General features: G+C 43.1%; 1 protein-coding gene across 1 annotated transcript in view; it reads left to right on the top strand.

Annotated features, from left to right (window-relative positions):
* The window catches only part of LOC134611598 (PML-RARA-regulated adapter molecule 1-like), a 97,696-nt gene that overhangs the window by 54,203 nt on the left and 25,058 nt on the right, over nt 1-18,435 (top strand). The window contains exons 4-6 of the mRNA XM_063455643.1: nt 4,475-4,578; nt 13,248-13,308; nt 16,332-16,431. Coding sequence (XP_063311713.1) covers nt 4,475-4,578; nt 13,248-13,308; nt 16,332-16,431 — 265 coding nt within the window. The remainder of the gene's footprint in view (nt 1-4,474; nt 4,579-13,247; nt 13,309-16,331; nt 16,432-18,435) is intronic.

The raw sequence follows: 18,435 nt of genomic DNA, 5'->3' as shown, positions 1-18,435 counted from the left end.
AGATCTACACGATCTGGGGTCACGAATGGGGCACATGGAGACAAAGATGGACAACATTGTGGATGCTCACAACCAGTCTGTTGACAGGATCAAAGCCCTTGAATCCCAACTTGCTAAATATGAGGTGAAGCTCATGAACCTAGAAGATAGGTCACGCCGAAGCAATCTGCGACTCCGCGGCATCCTGGAAGAGGTGCTGGAAGCAGACCTACCAGCCTTTGTAAATGGCTTCTTCAAGGCCCTATTACAGGACATCCCGGTCGATATGCTGCTGCTGGACTGCCTACACAGGGTCCCGAAGCCCAAACACATTGCTGCCTCCTTACCAAGAGACACTCTACTTAAAGCTCATTATTTTTATGTGAAGGAGCTGATCCTCCGCAGTAGCCGCACAGCGAAGGACTTACCGCCAGAATTCTCCAAAGCGCTCGCCCTTTTACAAGCCATGAACTGAACGTCAACCAATAGCATACTCCTCTCATTAGACGCCGAAAAGGCTTTTGCACTGATCATTCCTCCAGGCGGTCCTCGAAAAATTTAATTCCCCCCCGCCCCCCAATTCCTGGCGGTGGTTAAGGCGCTCTATAATAAACCCACGGCTAGAGTATTCAATGCAGGCTTTAGGTAAACCACCTTTTGTATAACAAACGGGACCAGGCAGGGGTGCCCCCTGTCGCCCATATTGTATATCCTGGCACTGGAGCCGCTTGCGGCTCTGATCAGGGACGACAATCGTATACATGGGGTGCGCATAGACGGCAGGGAAATGAAATTAAACCTTTTCGCTGATGACATACTCCTCACATCACAGATCCCAAGACGTCGCTACCAGCATTTCACGACATACTGCATTCCTACAGCAGGTGTTCGTATTATAAGCTTAATCTCACAAAAACACAGGTCATGGGGGTGAGGATGGAGGGCACCTACAAGTCAGACCTTGAGAAGGAGTTTGCATATGACTGTAGGACAGACTACCTCACCTTTTTAGGTGTTAGACTTCCCCACCATCTCCCAAAACTTTACGATCTCAACTATGTCAAACTGAGCAAAGAAATAGCAGAAAGCCTCCAACAATGGAGAAATAAATACATCTCCTGGTCAGGACGCATAGCTGCTGTAAAAATGGTAATACTGCCTAAGATGCAATACCTATTTAGGACAGTCCCACTGATAGCCCCCACACGTTACTTCCAAGCTCTGCAAAAATAAATCAATATGTTCATATGGAACGGCAAAAGAATAGGCATGAAAACCCTCTATAGGACCACACATGCAGGAGGCATGGGCCTACCTAACCTTGATGGGTACAATAGAGCGTCAATCCTGACCAGCCTAGTGACAGCCCACCATCACACAGACCCACCGCAGTGGGTATCTATCAAGAGCTTTTGGGCAAAGCGGCTCAACATATCCACCCTGATGTGGCTAAAAGGCCCCCCCCAAAGGCCAGACTTGGCGCAAGCGCTCCCGGCCACAACCGCTACCCTGAAGATATGGGACACCTCCCGCATGCGTCTGTGCGGTTGTCGCCCTATTTCAATGGCCATGACCCTCAGAGCTCTGGCGGAGTTGATCCCTGAGTTCAATTTCAAGATATGGAACAGATGTGGAGTTACACACTTGCATGACCTGCAAAATAAGGGAACACTGCTGCCATTTCACAACCTTAGTACTAGACACACTATCCCATACATAGCACACTTCTCCTATAGACAACTGAGATCCTGGTGGCTCACGCATGTGAAGATCCCAGAGCCAGACCCCCAAACACACCTCCTTACACACTTTGAGAAACGCTTAATCGCAGGAGCACCTGCCAAGGGGCCCATATCCGCTATCTACACGCTCCTGAACACTGACACAGAACTCTGCCACCTCCCGTGGGCCAAAGCTTGGGACGCAGATATAGGCCGCCAAATCCCCGAGAACACCTGGCTCAAAGCCATCAACAGTTATAAAGGCAGGTCAGCCTGCGCAGCTCACATGGAACTCATGCACAAAACTGCCTACAGGTGGTACATGGTTCCCACACGCCTGGCTAAGATATTGACATCACAACCAAACACTTGTTGGTGCTGTCATAGAGACACAGGCACATTCCTACACATTTGGTGGGGCTGCGACATCATACAGAGCTACTGGAAAGAGGTTCTTTCCCTCATCCACTCACATACAAACATTGTAGTCCCCAACTCCCTAGCCTCCCTCCTACTGTTTATGTACGAAGACCAATACTCCCCAGCCGATAAATATTTGATATACCACATCCAAATTGCTGCCTTGACACACATCGCCAGAAATTGGCTTTCCACATCCACAGCGACTATGCAAGAACTGATTAAGTATGTCTCAACAGTGGGAAGCTACGAAACGCACACTGCCCCCATAACAAAACGTCAGTCCTGGAAACGGGAGGTTTGGGAGTACTGGGCCAAGAGAGCCACAGACTAGACGACAGAGGAGAGTACACACGAACATACAGAGACATAGATATAAAGACGATAGCTAAGAGACACGAGACAGAAACGGGCACTACGGGGATGAATCTGATGGACCCTACTGACTTTGGTTCAACATATAACGGAGCAACCCCCCCTCCCCCTCCCCCTACTCTCTTACCCCTCCCCCAATATGCTCATACCCCCTTTTGACCCCATTCCAAAATATGACAAACGGAACCACACCAGTGGCATTGGATAGACAACACACCTGACATCACCCCCAGGTTATGCAGTGATACCTTAACCGAAGGGGCTCTATGCAAAACTCTGTGATACATTGCAATATGCCTTATACCTATGCCTGTAATCCTCCTTTGCTTTTTACGCATGGAAAATAAAAATTGTCAAATTGAAAAAAAAAAAGGCACAATTGTGATACCTTGGGCTGACTTGTATGTATTTAACTTCAGTGTGATGTTAGTTTAATGGCAATCTGTTTTACTATCTATGAGTTGCATAATTTGGGACATGTAGTCAGACTATTTTAGAATGGGTATGCTCCCCTAACATGCAATACCAAGGTTAAAGTGTAAGAAAGTAGAATATATTACTGGACTTTAGAGTGGCCTGGTTTAATGTGGACAGTGAGAAAGTTTGTAAATGGTTAGACAAGCCGAGATCAGGATAACAGAGATATAGCACAACGAGAAAACATAGCCAGGTCAGGATTACAGAGATAGACAGGGTCAGAAAGCAAGTCAAAGTCAAAACCAAGAGTCAAAATAGCAATTCAAAATCACTGATCGGGAACCAAAGGGAAGCCATGACAGGGCAATGACTGTGGAACAGGATGCTGATTGGTCTACATTATCCCTGTGGCCTCAAAATGTGCGAGAACGAGTTTCCAGGGATGATGTGGATGGACACGAACTGGAAGTGATACTTTGCAATGGTCAGTCCGGGCCTGTTGGTATGTAACTCTAGTAGATATGTCCATGGCTGAACTGTAAATGCTGCCTCTGAAATATGCTCCTTCTCGGCTTATCATGTATACATTAGATTTTCTGTTCCTATCCTGGAAGTTTTCTATCATGTTTGTTCATTTTTCAGGACCCTGTTTGGGTAAAAAGAGTTTGGCTATCACTCTTGCTACTCTTGATCCAAAAGGTTTATGCCCTTGTGAACAAGTCTCCCCTAGGCAGAGTCACTGTTCATTCCATTTGGGCAGTGGTTATTTAGTGGCATTTTCCCAAGAGATTTCTATGTACCAAATCTGCAAAATCCTGTTGGTTGTCCTTGCACACATTTCCAAATGTTATCGTTTTATGTTTTTTTTGTCCATTATTGCTAATTGTGGCAGGAAAATACTCCAGGCGGTTATTCCACTAACACTAAACATTTGAAGTGACTTTGTGTCCTGCTCTGCATTAGAAGAAGATCTCACATGCCACAACTCATTGACTCTCATCATCCAAAGAAAAAAAACCAATATGTGTGCCTTACCTGACAAATTAATTTATTTCTGGATAGTGAGAGTTCAAGGGCAGGGACGGATTTCTATCACAAGCACATGTAGGCATAGCATTTTTATGCACATATAGTGTGTGTTTATGTGTGAATGTATACATATGTTTAAATATGTCTCTGTGTGTGTGTCAGTGTTTTTATGTTTTGTTTTTGTTGTAATGTGCTCAGCTATTTGGGCTTTTAAAGGCAGCAGGTGGCTGGACAGCACAGTGTGCTCTGAGAAAGCAAGTGTGTGATAAATAAAAGCACCGAGAGGGCTGTTTTTACTGGGAACTCTGGCCCTGCCCATGAGGTTCCACACTTCATTGAGTGTTGGTGCCCAGGCTTGTGCTTCAAGTAGAAAAAAATAATCATATATAAATCTAAATTTTTGTTTGCTGAATTTGCTCCAAATCCATTTTGTTTGACAATCTCACGTTACTCCCATCTAAACTAGAATCATTTATATGTCTAAGAAATGAACTAAAGACTCTTAATGCATTTTATTTTATTGATCTTTTTAGGGAAAACGAGGACATTTATGAAAATATACAGCAATATCATGGCAACATCAAAGAAAAGTCTGTATCATTATATAATTTCGTAATAACAGAAACACCTGGACCAGGTACATACAACAGTATATTGAAATGCAACTTGTAGAAGTGGTAAACCTCATATGAAAGTTTTCAAGCAAATGAATGTACTTTTATGGCTGCTAGTATGAAGATACTCAATTGTAATTTTTACTCAATTAAATTAATTTTGCGAGAGTGGTGCTGTTAAATACTAATCTCTATATCATAAACCTGTCGTGTAAAAAAACATAGCTAAAAGTGCATTCTTAAACTGGACGTGTAAAACCTTGCTCCAGCGAAGTGGCACAAAATCTCCAGCAATCCCGATAATCACAAGCCCATCCACACGGGGAAAATAATTATGTCTCACCAGAGAGGCAAGAAGGCTGCGGCGAAACAAGAAAAACTCGCTTTCTTTAACCAGAAACAGAACACTGCAACGACGATGATGCAGGCCGCAAGCCCTAATGGAAGTCTGGAAACAAATGGCGGCGTGGCCATAAACACACTGCCGCTCTCAGAAGATCAGACCCAAATTACGAAAGCGGATCTAATATCGGCTTTAGAAACTCTTTCCACTAAATTAACAGCAACATGGCAGCATATGTTAGATTCTACGAGGAAAGACATACAAGATCTGGGAAGACGGACATCCCACATGGAGGGCAAGTATGACGAATTTACTACAGCCCATAACGATTTAGCCACAAATGTGGAGAATATGGCGGCAAAAATCGAAACTCTGGAGGGGAAACTAGTGGACCTCGAGGATCGATCCCGCCGAAACAATCTAAGGCTGAGAGGTGTTCCGGAGACAGTCACCAACGCAGAATTACCTGCATATATACGAAGCCTCCTGAATGCGTATGCCCCTGAGATACCAGCGGACATGCTGTTGGTGGACCGAGCTCACCGTATCCCCAAACCAAGGCACTTGCCACAAACAACACCCAGGGATGTGGTACTGAGAGCTCATTACTATCATGTTAAAGAGCATATCCTTCGAGGCAGCAGACTAAGATCTACACCGCCAGAAGACTTCCCAAATGTCAAGATCTTCGCAGACCTGTCAGCAGCAACCCTGAAACAACGGAAAGAATTTCAAGCAGTAACTGCCACTCTGAGGAAAAATAGTATTCGCTATAAATGGGGATACCCCACCAAACTAATCGCTACCAAAGATGGTGTTACTATACTTATGGGCTCCCCAGATGAAGGATTACAATACCTGCGGAAATGGGACCTTCCAGTAGATAAGCTCCCGCCACAGGTACCACCAGCGAAACCGCTAAAAGCAGAATGGAATATCACCCAGGAGAAACATTAAAGCCAGACGAACCTGGTAAGCACAAACTTGTATTGTTAGACAGATGAAGACAAGAAGCTCTCTCCGGGGCGTTGCGCCTTTTCCCCTGCACACACTGGATGATACGGACTTCCCACCTTGTGGAGTACAAGAGAACGCCGGTGGTCTGGACTGGGCCTGGGCCGAGGTCTCCCGCTGCTCCCGTGACGAGGCGCGAGCAGAGCGGGCGAGGCTGCGGGGGGCCTGGGCCCGGCCTGGACGGAGGCATGGGACCAAGAAGGAAGACCGGGACGTGGATCGGATGCTCATCCGGACCTCTGGTAACCGTTTACGAATGATTTGATTTATAAAGAAACTATCTGCTGAGGCCGAAGAGCCCATGTAGACTTTGTCCCAATTGACATCACAAGCCACTTAAGGTATAAGCGGGTCAGAACAAAGACATGTAATATAAATGGGAGCCTAATGGGGATCCCGGTGGGGTGCGGGGGGGGGCGGGCGTCACTGGGGAGAGCAAACGTACAAGTTTTATGGTTATAGATTACGTTATTCTATTGTACAGATTTTAATAAGTTAAGGCTGGTAAACATATGGGCATCTATATGGCACATCAATTTAGGCGATAGAGAATATCATCACTAACAGGTTATTGACACGACACATTAACGAGGCCAGGAAAGTAGGCATATCTATGAAACAAATAAGCCCATAAGCAGATTATAGAGTACAATCGGGACTTAAAACAAACCCGAATCGTGTACCGAACCTACTGAACCAGTTATTTAGAGAGCTGATCAAAGGGATACATGATCAGAGGAATATGACTCTACGCAAATGTGCCCCAAGCCACGTTAAATGGAAGGATTCGCTTCCTTCACTCCCCACGATGTGGGAAAACCACATGAAGTCTCGATGAGACAATTTGTACATAGTTATACACCCTTCCCTAGTTCTCCTCTTACAATTCCCGAATCGGTCACACCAACTCAAAAAATAAATCATCTGTCTTTCATGCCTCAGATATTATGCCCAAGTAGTGGAATATATAGAACAATTAACCAACACTATGTGCTAGTATATAATCGAAATATGCTCCCAGACACAGGAGTAAACCAGTTCGAAATAAACCCAAGCGCAAACACTTATACACTCAATTAAAGTATGAAAATATACTCTATTAATGCACGGGGATTAAATACCCCACATAAACGGAGACTTTTGATAGAAGAAGCGAAAAAGGTGAAAGCAGATATCTTATGCATACAAGAAACACATTTTATCCACAATAGAGTGCCTACCTTTGCTATGGGAGACTACCCCACACAATACCATTCAACCTACACGTCTAAATCACGGGGGGTCTCCTTCCTCATACACGCCTCCATATCATTTGAACTTCTGCATATTAAAAAAGATGCACAGGGCAGATACATTATACTGCAATGTAAACTCAACAATGAGTTGTATAATTTGGTGGGAATATATAGCCCAAATGAAAATCAAAGGTTGCACCTACAAAAAGTATTGTCAAAACTCCCTACTGAATACCAGACTTCCACAATACTATGTGGAGATTTAAACCACACGCTTCAAACTGGACTAGATACTACCTTGACAGAGGCCTCACCTAGATTTAAACTCCTGGGTAAGCAGGCAATGCCCCTCATGAAACTTTTATCTGAACACAACTTATATGACGCTTGGCGACTGCATCATCCAAGCGACAGAGAGTTTACTTTCTACTCCCCTGTACATAAAACATATACCAGAATTGATTACATATTTGTAACCGGGGATTTAGTGCCGAACTCTCAAAATAGCGAAATTGGGAATATAGTATGGTCGGACCATGCCCCTGTAATGCTAACATTGACAGATAGATTCATAACACGAGGACAGACACCTTGGCGACTAAATGACAGTCTCCTACTTAACCCAGAAATATTCAATAAACTAAAGGAAGACTTATCCTCTTTCTACCATATAAATGATACCTCGGATATATCAGCGGACACACTATGGCAAACGCATAAAGCGGTTATGCGAGGTGCCATGATTAGTCATGCTTCTTACCTGAATAAGCAAACAAAACAACAATACCTTACGCTATTGAAGGCACTTAGAGACGAAACGAATACACAAACGCAGGCCCCAAACCCTACCACACAACAAACTATAGATAAGATCAGAAGACAACTGAATGACATACAAGTGAAAGTAACAGCTACAATAGCACATAAACTAAAAGTAACGCATTACACTCAAGGGAATAAAGCGGGGAAAACTCTAGCAAGGACACTAAGGCAAAAAAGGCAAAACGCAAAAATACCGTTTCTCATTGACACGAAAGGGCAAAAAATATATAACCCCCAAACAATTAATGATATGATGGCGGACTATTATACCGGGCTATACAACTTGAAAGATGATAAACATATACACCAGCCCACACAGGAAGAAATAGAGAAATTTCTAGAGAAAGCCCAATTACCACAACTCACAAACTTGGACCAATCCTTGCTAACAGACCCCATCACACAACCAGAAATAGCAGCCACAATTAAAGCACTACCCAAGGGGAAATCCCCAGGGCCAGATGGGTTCACAAATTTATATTATAAGACCTTCTCCACCATATTAACACCATACCTAGAAAGACTATACAAACATATAACAACCACAGGAGCAATACCGCAAGAAATGTTACTCGCCCATATCACAACCCTACCAAAGCCGGGAAAACCACCTAACAAATGCCAGAACCTGCGCCCCATCTCATTACTTAATACAGATTTAAAAATCCTTACTAAAATTTATGCTAATAGACTTGGAAACCTTATGCCAAAGCTGATAAAGGATGACCAAGTAGGGTTCGTTCGGGGTCGACAAGGCTCTGATGGAACCAGGAAACTGCTCAACATTTTTCATGAGATACAAAAAACAGGAGAACCCAGTGTGGCTATGTCGTTAGATGCAGAAAAAGCATTTGACAGGCTACACTGGGACTACTTAAAAGCAACACTCCGACACTATGCATTCCCTGAACAATTCATTACTCTGATTTCCGCAGTATATAGTAATCCAACAGCAAAAATTTTGAATGGGGGGTTCACATCAAAAACATTGAGTATCTCCAATGGTTCTAGACAAGGATGCCCAATGTCCCCGTTACTTTATATACTGGCACTGGAACCATTGGCCCAGTGTATCAGAACGTCTCAAGAGGTACATGGGATAAACATAGGCGGTGACTCACACAAAATTACCCTTTTTGCTGACGACGTCATGCTCACTGTCTCCAAACCGGAGATCTCTCTCCCAACACTCCAAGATATACTAACAGACTTTGGTAAATGCTCATACTATAAGCTCAACACCACTAAGACGCAAGTTATGGGCTTAAACATCAGTAATAAGCAAATTAAACTTCTCCAAACTAAACACCAATACGACTGGAGACTCAATCACTTAACTTTTTTAGGTATAGACATTACACCTCAACTACACCAACTGTATAAAGCCAATCATATAAAACTACTTAGCTCAATTAAACAACAATTACAAAGTTGGAAAAATAAATATGTCTCATGGATGGGACGAATAGCAGCAGTCAAGATGTTGGTATTACCTCGAATGCAGTACCTTTTCAGAACACTACAAATTAAAATACCCAAGCAGTTTCTCAGAGAATCTCAACAATGTATAAACCTCTTTGTATGGGGTGGGAGACGCCCGAAAGTAGCGGCGGATGTCATGTATAAGAACTTTAAAGACGGAGGGATGGGGATGCCAAATGTAGCTAAATACTATAAAGCAGCTATGTTGAGCACATTAGTGCATTCCCATCACCACACCAACCCACCATCATGGGGGAAAATAGAAACCACATTAGCGGGAGGACTCCCACTACCAATGCTAGCCTGGCTGCCTCATGAACATAGACCCAAGAAGACCTCCATTAGCCCTATCACAGCAGCGACACTTCAAACATGGGATGAACTCATAGGGAAAGATCGACTTACCTCACACATCCCACCAGTACTACCCCTTCAGATATTTAAAACTCTTATCCCAGGGTTTGACTGTGGCTTGTGGACTAAACATGGAATTAAATATCTATCCCAAATAACGATTGATGGGCGCATGGTAGATTTCACCTCTCTTATCCAACAATTTAACTTATCAGGGACAGCCCTTTTCTCATATATGCAATTAAAATCATGGGTAGGGAAACACTTGAATACCAATAAACCACAGCACTGTAATAAAGTAATACAAGAAATAGGGAAACTATGTGCAACCTCCAAATCTCCCCCCAGAATATTATCACAGTTATACCAATTGATTACAAAATATGACAAAGCAGTGGAACCTAAATTCAAAAAGGCATGGGAAAGAGACCTTAACACAACAATACCTGAAGAAACATGGTCACAAATATATATGGCACATAAAAACCTAACACTAAATACTATGCATATTGAAGTTAGCAGGAAAGTCCTATATCGGACATATCTAGTGCCAACTAAACTACACAAAATAGACACAAAAAGATCTAAGACATGCTGGAGATGCCAAGCAGAACTAGGAACCATGCTCCATATGTGGTGGTCCTGTCCACAACTTAAAACATTTTGGGAGGAGGTCTCTAGTATGATTACATCAATCATAGGAACAACGTTGCCACATACTCCAGACACATATCTTTTATTGGTACTACCGAGGGACCTATCAAAGATTGACCGTTACCTAACTTACCATTCAATAATAGAAGCCTTAACCGCAATAGGAAGATCATGGTTAAAAACTTGCCCACCAACCTTTCAAAAATGCCTTGAGAACATAGACATAACTAAAGTATATGAACTAGAAACGCGAAAGAAAAGAACTAGAAATATGATGTGGTCCACAGCATGGGACAAATGGGAATTATGGAAACAAAATAAAAACCTTCCTACCAATGACCTGCGGATTATTTCCGGTTAAGCAAAACCGAGTAAAGTAAAATAATGACCGATTTCCTCCCCCCCTTTCCCCTCCTTTCTCCCCCCTTTTTTTCTCTTTATTTTTTTTTTTTTTTTTTTTTTTCTTCCTTGAATGTTTGATCCATCCCAGTTCACCCCAGTTACCACCCCTCTTATATTGCTAGAGAGAGAAAGGAATGAGGTTAAAATCGAACAACCAACAAACAAGTAATAGAACACTTAGGAGACAGACAACACCTAAGATGTTGGAATACAAACACAGGTAAAGACATTAAAGGAATACTAAAATAAAAGTATGGTAAAATCCTCTAATACTACTACACTTACGAACACCCTACGACACTATATCATACCATAATCTAGAGAACACTACAAGGTCGTAAAGGACAACATAAGCTGACTACATGCTATAAGTTTCAGGAATACAACTCAGGATTTATTAAATTAAGTCAAAATAGATATACGATATTGATATATGCTTTATTACTGTACTGACGTTATCTTGCATGTGGAAATTTCATTGTAAACAACACCTTTGATGAAATGTATTGCCCTTACCCCCTCTTCCTTTCTGTATCCCTTTATGCTACTGAAAACCAATAAAATATTAAAAAAAAAAAAAAAATTGTAGCCACTATAAATATACTGAATGTTATCATGTTAAGATAGATTCATTTCCAGTCCGATAAAAACAATTGTTACTGTTTATTATTATTGTTACTGATCTCAGAGTAAAAAGAGTCATTAAAGGAACACTATAGCTTTTCGGATGTTAGTAAATGTATTACTAACGCTATGGTGTCCCTCTGACTCTACGGCCCCCCCCCCCCCCCCCCACCAAAAGTGAAACACCAGAGAACAATCCCATGATGGTGGGAGAGAACCCTAAAATAAGGACAGTTGGGAGACATGCATTTTTTTTTATTAAGTAGTGCATTATTGGGCTGTAATATCTTTAATAAACCTTATGACATGGAATATGTTCCTTGCCTATTAATTGACAACAAAATTCTATCCCTGCTGGCACTGGGAAGATTGCAATATTAATGGATACTTTGCTTCCCAATCAAGTTCCTCAAGGCACACAAAGGTCCAAGTTTTGTTCATCGCTATTAGAGCAGAAATATTGTTACCCACCACCCCAGGCCTCCCAACAGTCCCGCTCTTGGCAGAGTCCCAATTTAGGGGTCACATAGTTACATAGTTACAGGTCATGCAATGCCAAAGCCCTGTTAAAAATGATCCTTTACCTCTCTGCAGATTAGTTGTAGAAGGATATCTTCTGGAACTGGTAATCTGATGATTAATGGAGCTCAACCTACAGCACAAATGCTGTTGCTTCTTCATGAAATTTCTTTGCTTTTTTATATCTTGTTATACTGTCTGTGGCTTTCCTTCATTCCACTTTGACTCCTTGAGTTTAAATAATTATTTCAATGTTAAATTATGTTATTTAGACTTTAGATCATGCCATTTGCCAACCCCATCTCTCCGCTGCACCAATTATTTTCAGATGTGCTTTATTTGGGCCTTGCAATAATTTAAAGGAACACTGTAGTAACCAAAACAACTTTAGCTTAATGAAGCAGTTTTGGTGTATAGATCATGCCTCTGAAGTTTCACTACTCAATTCACTGCCATTTAGAAGTTAAATCACTTTTGTTTCTGTCCATGCAGCCCTAGCCACTCATCCCTGGCTGTGACTCACACAGCACGGATGAAAAAAACTTTCAATCAGATGTAACTTACTTTGAAAGTTTTTATCTCCTGCTCCCTAAATTGAACTTTAATCACACACAGGAGGCTTTTGCAGGGACTAGCAAGCTATTAACCGTGCAGTGGATAAGAATGTTTAAATTAAACATAATTTGCAATAAAGGAAGTATAAACATTACATGACTCTTTACAGGAAGTGTTTATGGAAGGCTGTGCAAGTCACATGCAGGGAGGTGTGACTATGGTGCATAAACAAAGGGATTTAACTCCTAAACTGCAGAGAATTGAGCAGTAAGACTGCAGGTGCATGATCTATACACCAAAACGGCTTCATTAAGCTACAGTTGTTTTGGTGACTATAGTGTCCCTTTAATACTTCATACTGATCTGATGTATCGATTTAATTGCTTTTTCTACCGGCACATGGTGAATCTTACCAATTAAAATTTCATTCTCTGAAACGTCTCTCACTCCACTGCCTCGAACCTTTTGTTAAGGTTAATTGTGTATTTTAATTCTGGTTTTAAAGTTCAGTTGTTTCAGAGAGTAATTTCATTTAATCTGTTGATTAAAACAAAGCTTTTCAGTCCGCTAGTGTTTTTACATTTAGGAAAATCGTGTAAATAATACAGGCATTTGAATAATTATTGTGTGTCTCATTTACAACAAATAAAAAAAAAAGCTAATTTTGTTTTCTAATTATTTCCTACAGAGGAAATATATGATGACATAGACTCAATATCGGAGCAAAGAAAATTGTCACTTCAAAGCAGGTAATGGTAACTATAATCATAATGAAAATCTAATCTGAGATGAGATAAGAATAAGGCAGTGGGTAGAACTGAATGCAATTCTCCTTCCTGACAGTTAGGTTGGAAAAACAGTCCGACAGCGTTATTCGCTAAAGTGAGAATTTTAAAGTGAATTTCAAATTTAACAGGACTCTATAGGCACCATGCAGGGTTTAAATGCTACTGGTGGCTGTCACTCAGACAGCTCCTAGAGGTGCTTCCTCAGAAATAGCCAAGTAAAACTTTCTATGAGATCATCTGATTGGAGCAGCTCAGCGTTTGCCATACATGCAAATAGCCTCCAAATGCTTTCCTACGGAAAAACATTGCATTGGTTAAGATTATCAAAATTGATGATCTCAGCCAAGGAGGCAGGGCCAGTTGTAGAGAGTAGTGCAGTGTGGGAGAAACTAAGAGTGAAAGTACTTTTGAACCCTTGTGTTGGGAGGAGGGAGGTCACCTAAATGGCGACTAGGAAATGAAAGCTTTTAGAATACACATTTGTATTCTTGCATCAGTCCATTCTTGCAAGCCTGTTGTCTTGGTATTATCTTTGATCCTGGCCTGACCTTTGTGTCACATATTCAGTATGTTGCTAAAACCTGTCGATTCCACCTTAAATATATCGCCCGCATCCGCCTCTTTCTCAGGCAAGATGCAGCCAAGGAGCTTGTTCATGCTCTGGTAATCTCTCGCATGGATTACTGTAATTCTCTCCTAGTTGGTCTCCCCAAAAGCCGAACTGCCCCGCTACAATTGGTAGTGAATGCTGCCGCCAGGCCGTCGCTCCTCCCATACCTCGCCCATCCTTACATCCGTACACTGACTTCCTGTATCCTTTAGGTGTCAATTCAAAATACTAACCCTTACCGATAAAGCTCTGATCAACTCCTGCCCTTCTTACATTTCTTCTCTTATTCATAGATATGCCCCCTCTTGGTCTCTCCACTCTGTCGGTGACCTTCTCCTGTCCGCTGTTCGCACCCTTATTGCTAACTAGCGCTTGCAGGACTTCTCGCGGGTGGCTCCCTTCTTTTGGAACAGCCTGCCTACTCCCATCAGGCTCTCCCCTAGTCTTCAATTATTTAAGAAGTCCCTCAAAACACATAAACGCTTATGTACTCCCAGAGTAACTTATCTATACTTATCCAAATTTGTCTCTCGCTCTCCTAAAAGAGCCATACTTCACTCTCACCTCCAGCTCTGCTACTTTTCCACCTTGTTCGGCGGCTGTCACCCTTGCTGCCCTGTTGTGTATTTGTACCCCACCTCCTCTAGGCTGTAAGCTCGTTTGAGCAGGACTCATCAACCTATTGTTCCTGTGTCACTGTCTAATTTATTGTAAATATACCCCTTTCATAAAATTGTAATGCACTGCGGTATTAGTTGGCGCTATATAAATACTACTACTACTACTAATAATAATAATAATCCTAACAGTATATTGTTCTTTTGAGGCCAAATTAGTGAAACTGGAAGCTATAATTAGGCTATTGTTACTTTGAATTTGAAAATCACTTTGAATTCTCATGTTAGTAAATAACCCTGTTAGTCTGTGCCCCCAATGCACTGCAAAATTGTGATTGCTCCCAGTACTTCCTAGTAGACATTGCTTCTTAGAAGTTACTTTTGGAGTACTGTCAGCCAAGGAACTATGCCCTGCACCACTGGGCTTAGCTCTGTCAGGAGTAGTGGAGGCAGGGCATTGCACCTGGCAGACCCCAGGTAAGAAGTCAAACCACTGTAAAACACTTTGACCAATAATAAATCAAGGAGTGGGAGGGAGGACGGGGGGCACTACTGGCTTTGAGTGTTGCTTTAATTATTTGCCTTTAAGAGGTTTTACAATAATGCAGTGGCTATGGCTGGACGGGGCACTGTTGTGCGTTGCCACCCTTTAACAACCCCGCTGGGCTCCTCTAACATTGGCAGCCGGTGCTGGGAGGAAGTGAGTGTAGGTAAATTCCTCCCAGCTAACATGCATGGAGCCACATAGGAAGGAGAGGAAGGGGAGGCAAACTCCCTACAGGCCCATCCAGCAGAAGCCATCCTCCTTCTAATATGTAGGAAACATGGTGACTAAAAACTGACCAAAATGTGTATCTCGTTGTCATTGTGTGTGTTTGTATGTGTGTCAGTGTCTATATCTGCATGTGTGTCAGTGTGTGTACCTGTGTATCTGCATGGGTGTCATTGATGTTATACAGGGTTTGGAGTCCAGCAGCCAGGTCAGCAAGGTTGAGCCCCTGACCCTAGAGTGACCGTCTGGTCTTAAGCAGAGATGAGAGACTGGGACAGAAACATGGTAACCTAGTAAGGCAAGCCAAGGTCAGTAGGATGGAGAAGTAGGAAAGTCAGACACTCCAAATTCAGCAATGGGTTTAACAAACAGGAACAAGCTTGATTTTACAGTCACAGGAACCACAATAATCTGGCAAAGAAACAGAGACAGGAAGTGGATTACATAAAGTCAGACACCCTACCAGATATATCAAATCATATCATGGCATGTAAAGTCAAAGTTATGGAAGTTCAGGTAAATGTGCAGGCTGGCAAACTGGTTAGGAATATGGAGCATGGAAATCAGGAATTGAAATCCCACAGAGTCAGTTCCTCACACTATGTGTCTGTGTATCTGCATGTGTTTGTATTTGTGTGTATCTGTATGTATGTCAGTGTTGTATATGTGCAGAGATCTCAGCATTCACATGCCAACACTGCACACAAACACACCTATGTATTAAAACTCCAGCATTATATATAAACACACACCTCAATAAAAATTTTTTTTTAAATACACTACACACAAACTCACACCTGCATTCAAAACACCCCTACATTCAAAAGCAAACACTACACACAAGTACACCACTGTTTTATTAAATGGTAACAGTACATAAAAACACCCAGATGGCATAGCTGGCCCACTCTATATTGGTTCCGCCACTACAATAATGTAAATGTTATTTAAATTGTTCATTCATCAATTTGTTTTATATTTAAAGCTCATCGACAGAAACAAATGTTTTAATAACCAACTGGCGAAATGACACAAACCTGAAAAAAATGGAAAAATTTGAAATGGAGTTTAGAAGAAAATTTCAGGTAAGAATAATTTGCACTATGAAAAACCCAGATAAAATAACCCAAATAAAATAAATGCTAATAATTACGTATGTCAAACATAATCCCACCGTAATGTAATCTTGAAGCATGTGAAAAAGTGAAGTAAGTATTAACTATGAGTTTCTTAAAACTGACCAGGGAATTTCATAGTTAGGCCACAATAATTGAAATGGAAAATTCGACAGTGCCATGTTAAGCATTTTGGCCTATAATAGGAAAGCACCTAATCAGTTACCAATAACCCAGAATTTAGTGAGTGTGCTTGAAGTGATTATGGCGTGTGGAATGTTACTGTGAGTTTATTCACAGTAGAAGTTCTGTTAACGTTTTTTCACTTTGAAAATGAATAACCCTATAACAGAGACTTTCCTGTAACCTCTTAATATTTAAAGATGCCATACTTGTAACCACGGCCCAAACATGTGTGAACAGACAGGGTTAGTTTCTCCCTGGACAACTTGGGAAGGGGGAGCATGACTGCTGCACATGAATAAGGGGCTGGATTATAAAATTATACAAGGTTGCAAAGTGGTCAGTTTGGTAGGAGGCTGGGGGAGGAGACTCACCAGTCAGCAAAGACAAGGGAGAGGAGAATACTGACTTTTAAATTTGTCCAGTTTTGTCCTGAATATTTCTGCAAGCAAAAGGAAGAAAAATAAGTTGTTAGGCTGACCAGAGGCCTCTGAGACCCTGTGTAACACCCCTTCCAGGATGACTACCACAACACTGATGGCTGAATCCGACCTGGTAAGGTTCCTGGAGGCCTAACATGCATCCCACAGGCCGGGGGCGCTGGAGGCCCTGGTATCAGGCGTGGGAACAACCTTGGGGACCACAGGGACAACGGATGACGATGCGGTGGCTGGCGAACGGAGGGCCGGGCGGTCCTGGCCTCCGTCGCGTTTATCCCCCAGTCCGGTGAGGAGAGGTGATCGGTGTCGACAAGGGAGCCAGGGGGTCGCTGGCAGTGGTGAGAGGACATTGCCAGCGGTAGCCGCGGGGCGCAGGTGACGGTCCATACGAGGAGGAGCAGGTGAGGCCCAAGATGGCGGCCCCAGCAATGACGGCAAGCCCGCCAGAAGATCGCGCAGTCCGCGTGAGTCTTTTCCGGCCGGAGCCGACGTCACGCACGCGACGTGGCCTGCACCGGAAGTCGGCGCAGGAATGCCAGGCGAGTACGGGACTGCGGCACAGAGGGGAGAGCGCAGGTCCCAGGCCTGGGCGCAGCAACATCTACATGACAGGAGCAGCAGGTACAGACAGTGGCCCCGGGTACAGGCGGCCGTGGGTCCACTGTTCCAGCGCTGATTCCTGCAACGGGTACTGGTGAGTATTGCGCTAGCGCATGGGAAGCGCTGGCGACAAGCAAGGGATCCAGTGAGCAGGGTCTTAGGGAATAGTGTTCTCTCATTGCTTAGGGCTGTACTAGCCAGGCTGCCAGAGGGTGCTGCTCAGGCCAAGGTGCTGGTTAGTGTCCCTATGCTGGCATTAGCGTCTGGCCATCCCCCTATGCCCGGTTGCCAGATGGCACCACTAGGGATGCATATTCCCCTGGAAGTCAGGGATAAAATAATCAGGGGTGAGTTTATAGATGTGTTAACCCTGGTTCCCCCCGACCGGGAATCTGTGGACAGACCGCGGCGCGGGGAGTCGGCGGAGGGTGAATAAGGTAAGATTTCACGCACCTTTGGAAACTGGCTCCAAGGGTTCATGGTATATGCGAGTATAGTGTCTAGGAGCTTCCCAGGGAAGGCCCCGGCACTGTTCGGTTATGTGGATCCTTTTTGGGGGCGTACAAAGTTTATGGGGGGCCAATGTTGGTGTCGCTACGACCAGCAATTTTCCCTTTTCCCGGTGCATCGGCAGGGGCACGCAAGGGCGTGTGCTGACTCTTTAGAGAGAGCCACTGCAAGTGGTTCGGAGCTTGCAGGTTTAAACATGAGTGTTCCCATGGCAGAGGGTCTCACCCAGCATTGCGTTGCT

The sequence above is a fragment of the Pelobates fuscus genome, chromosome 5, assembly GCF_036172605.1.
Source record: "Pelobates fuscus isolate aPelFus1 chromosome 5, aPelFus1.pri, whole genome shotgun sequence".
Classification (NCBI taxonomy): domain Eukaryota; kingdom Metazoa; phylum Chordata; class Amphibia; order Anura; family Pelobatidae; genus Pelobates; species Pelobates fuscus.
The sequence above is the reverse complement of the archived record's forward strand: the minus strand, read 5'-3'. Positions and strand labels throughout refer to the sequence as shown.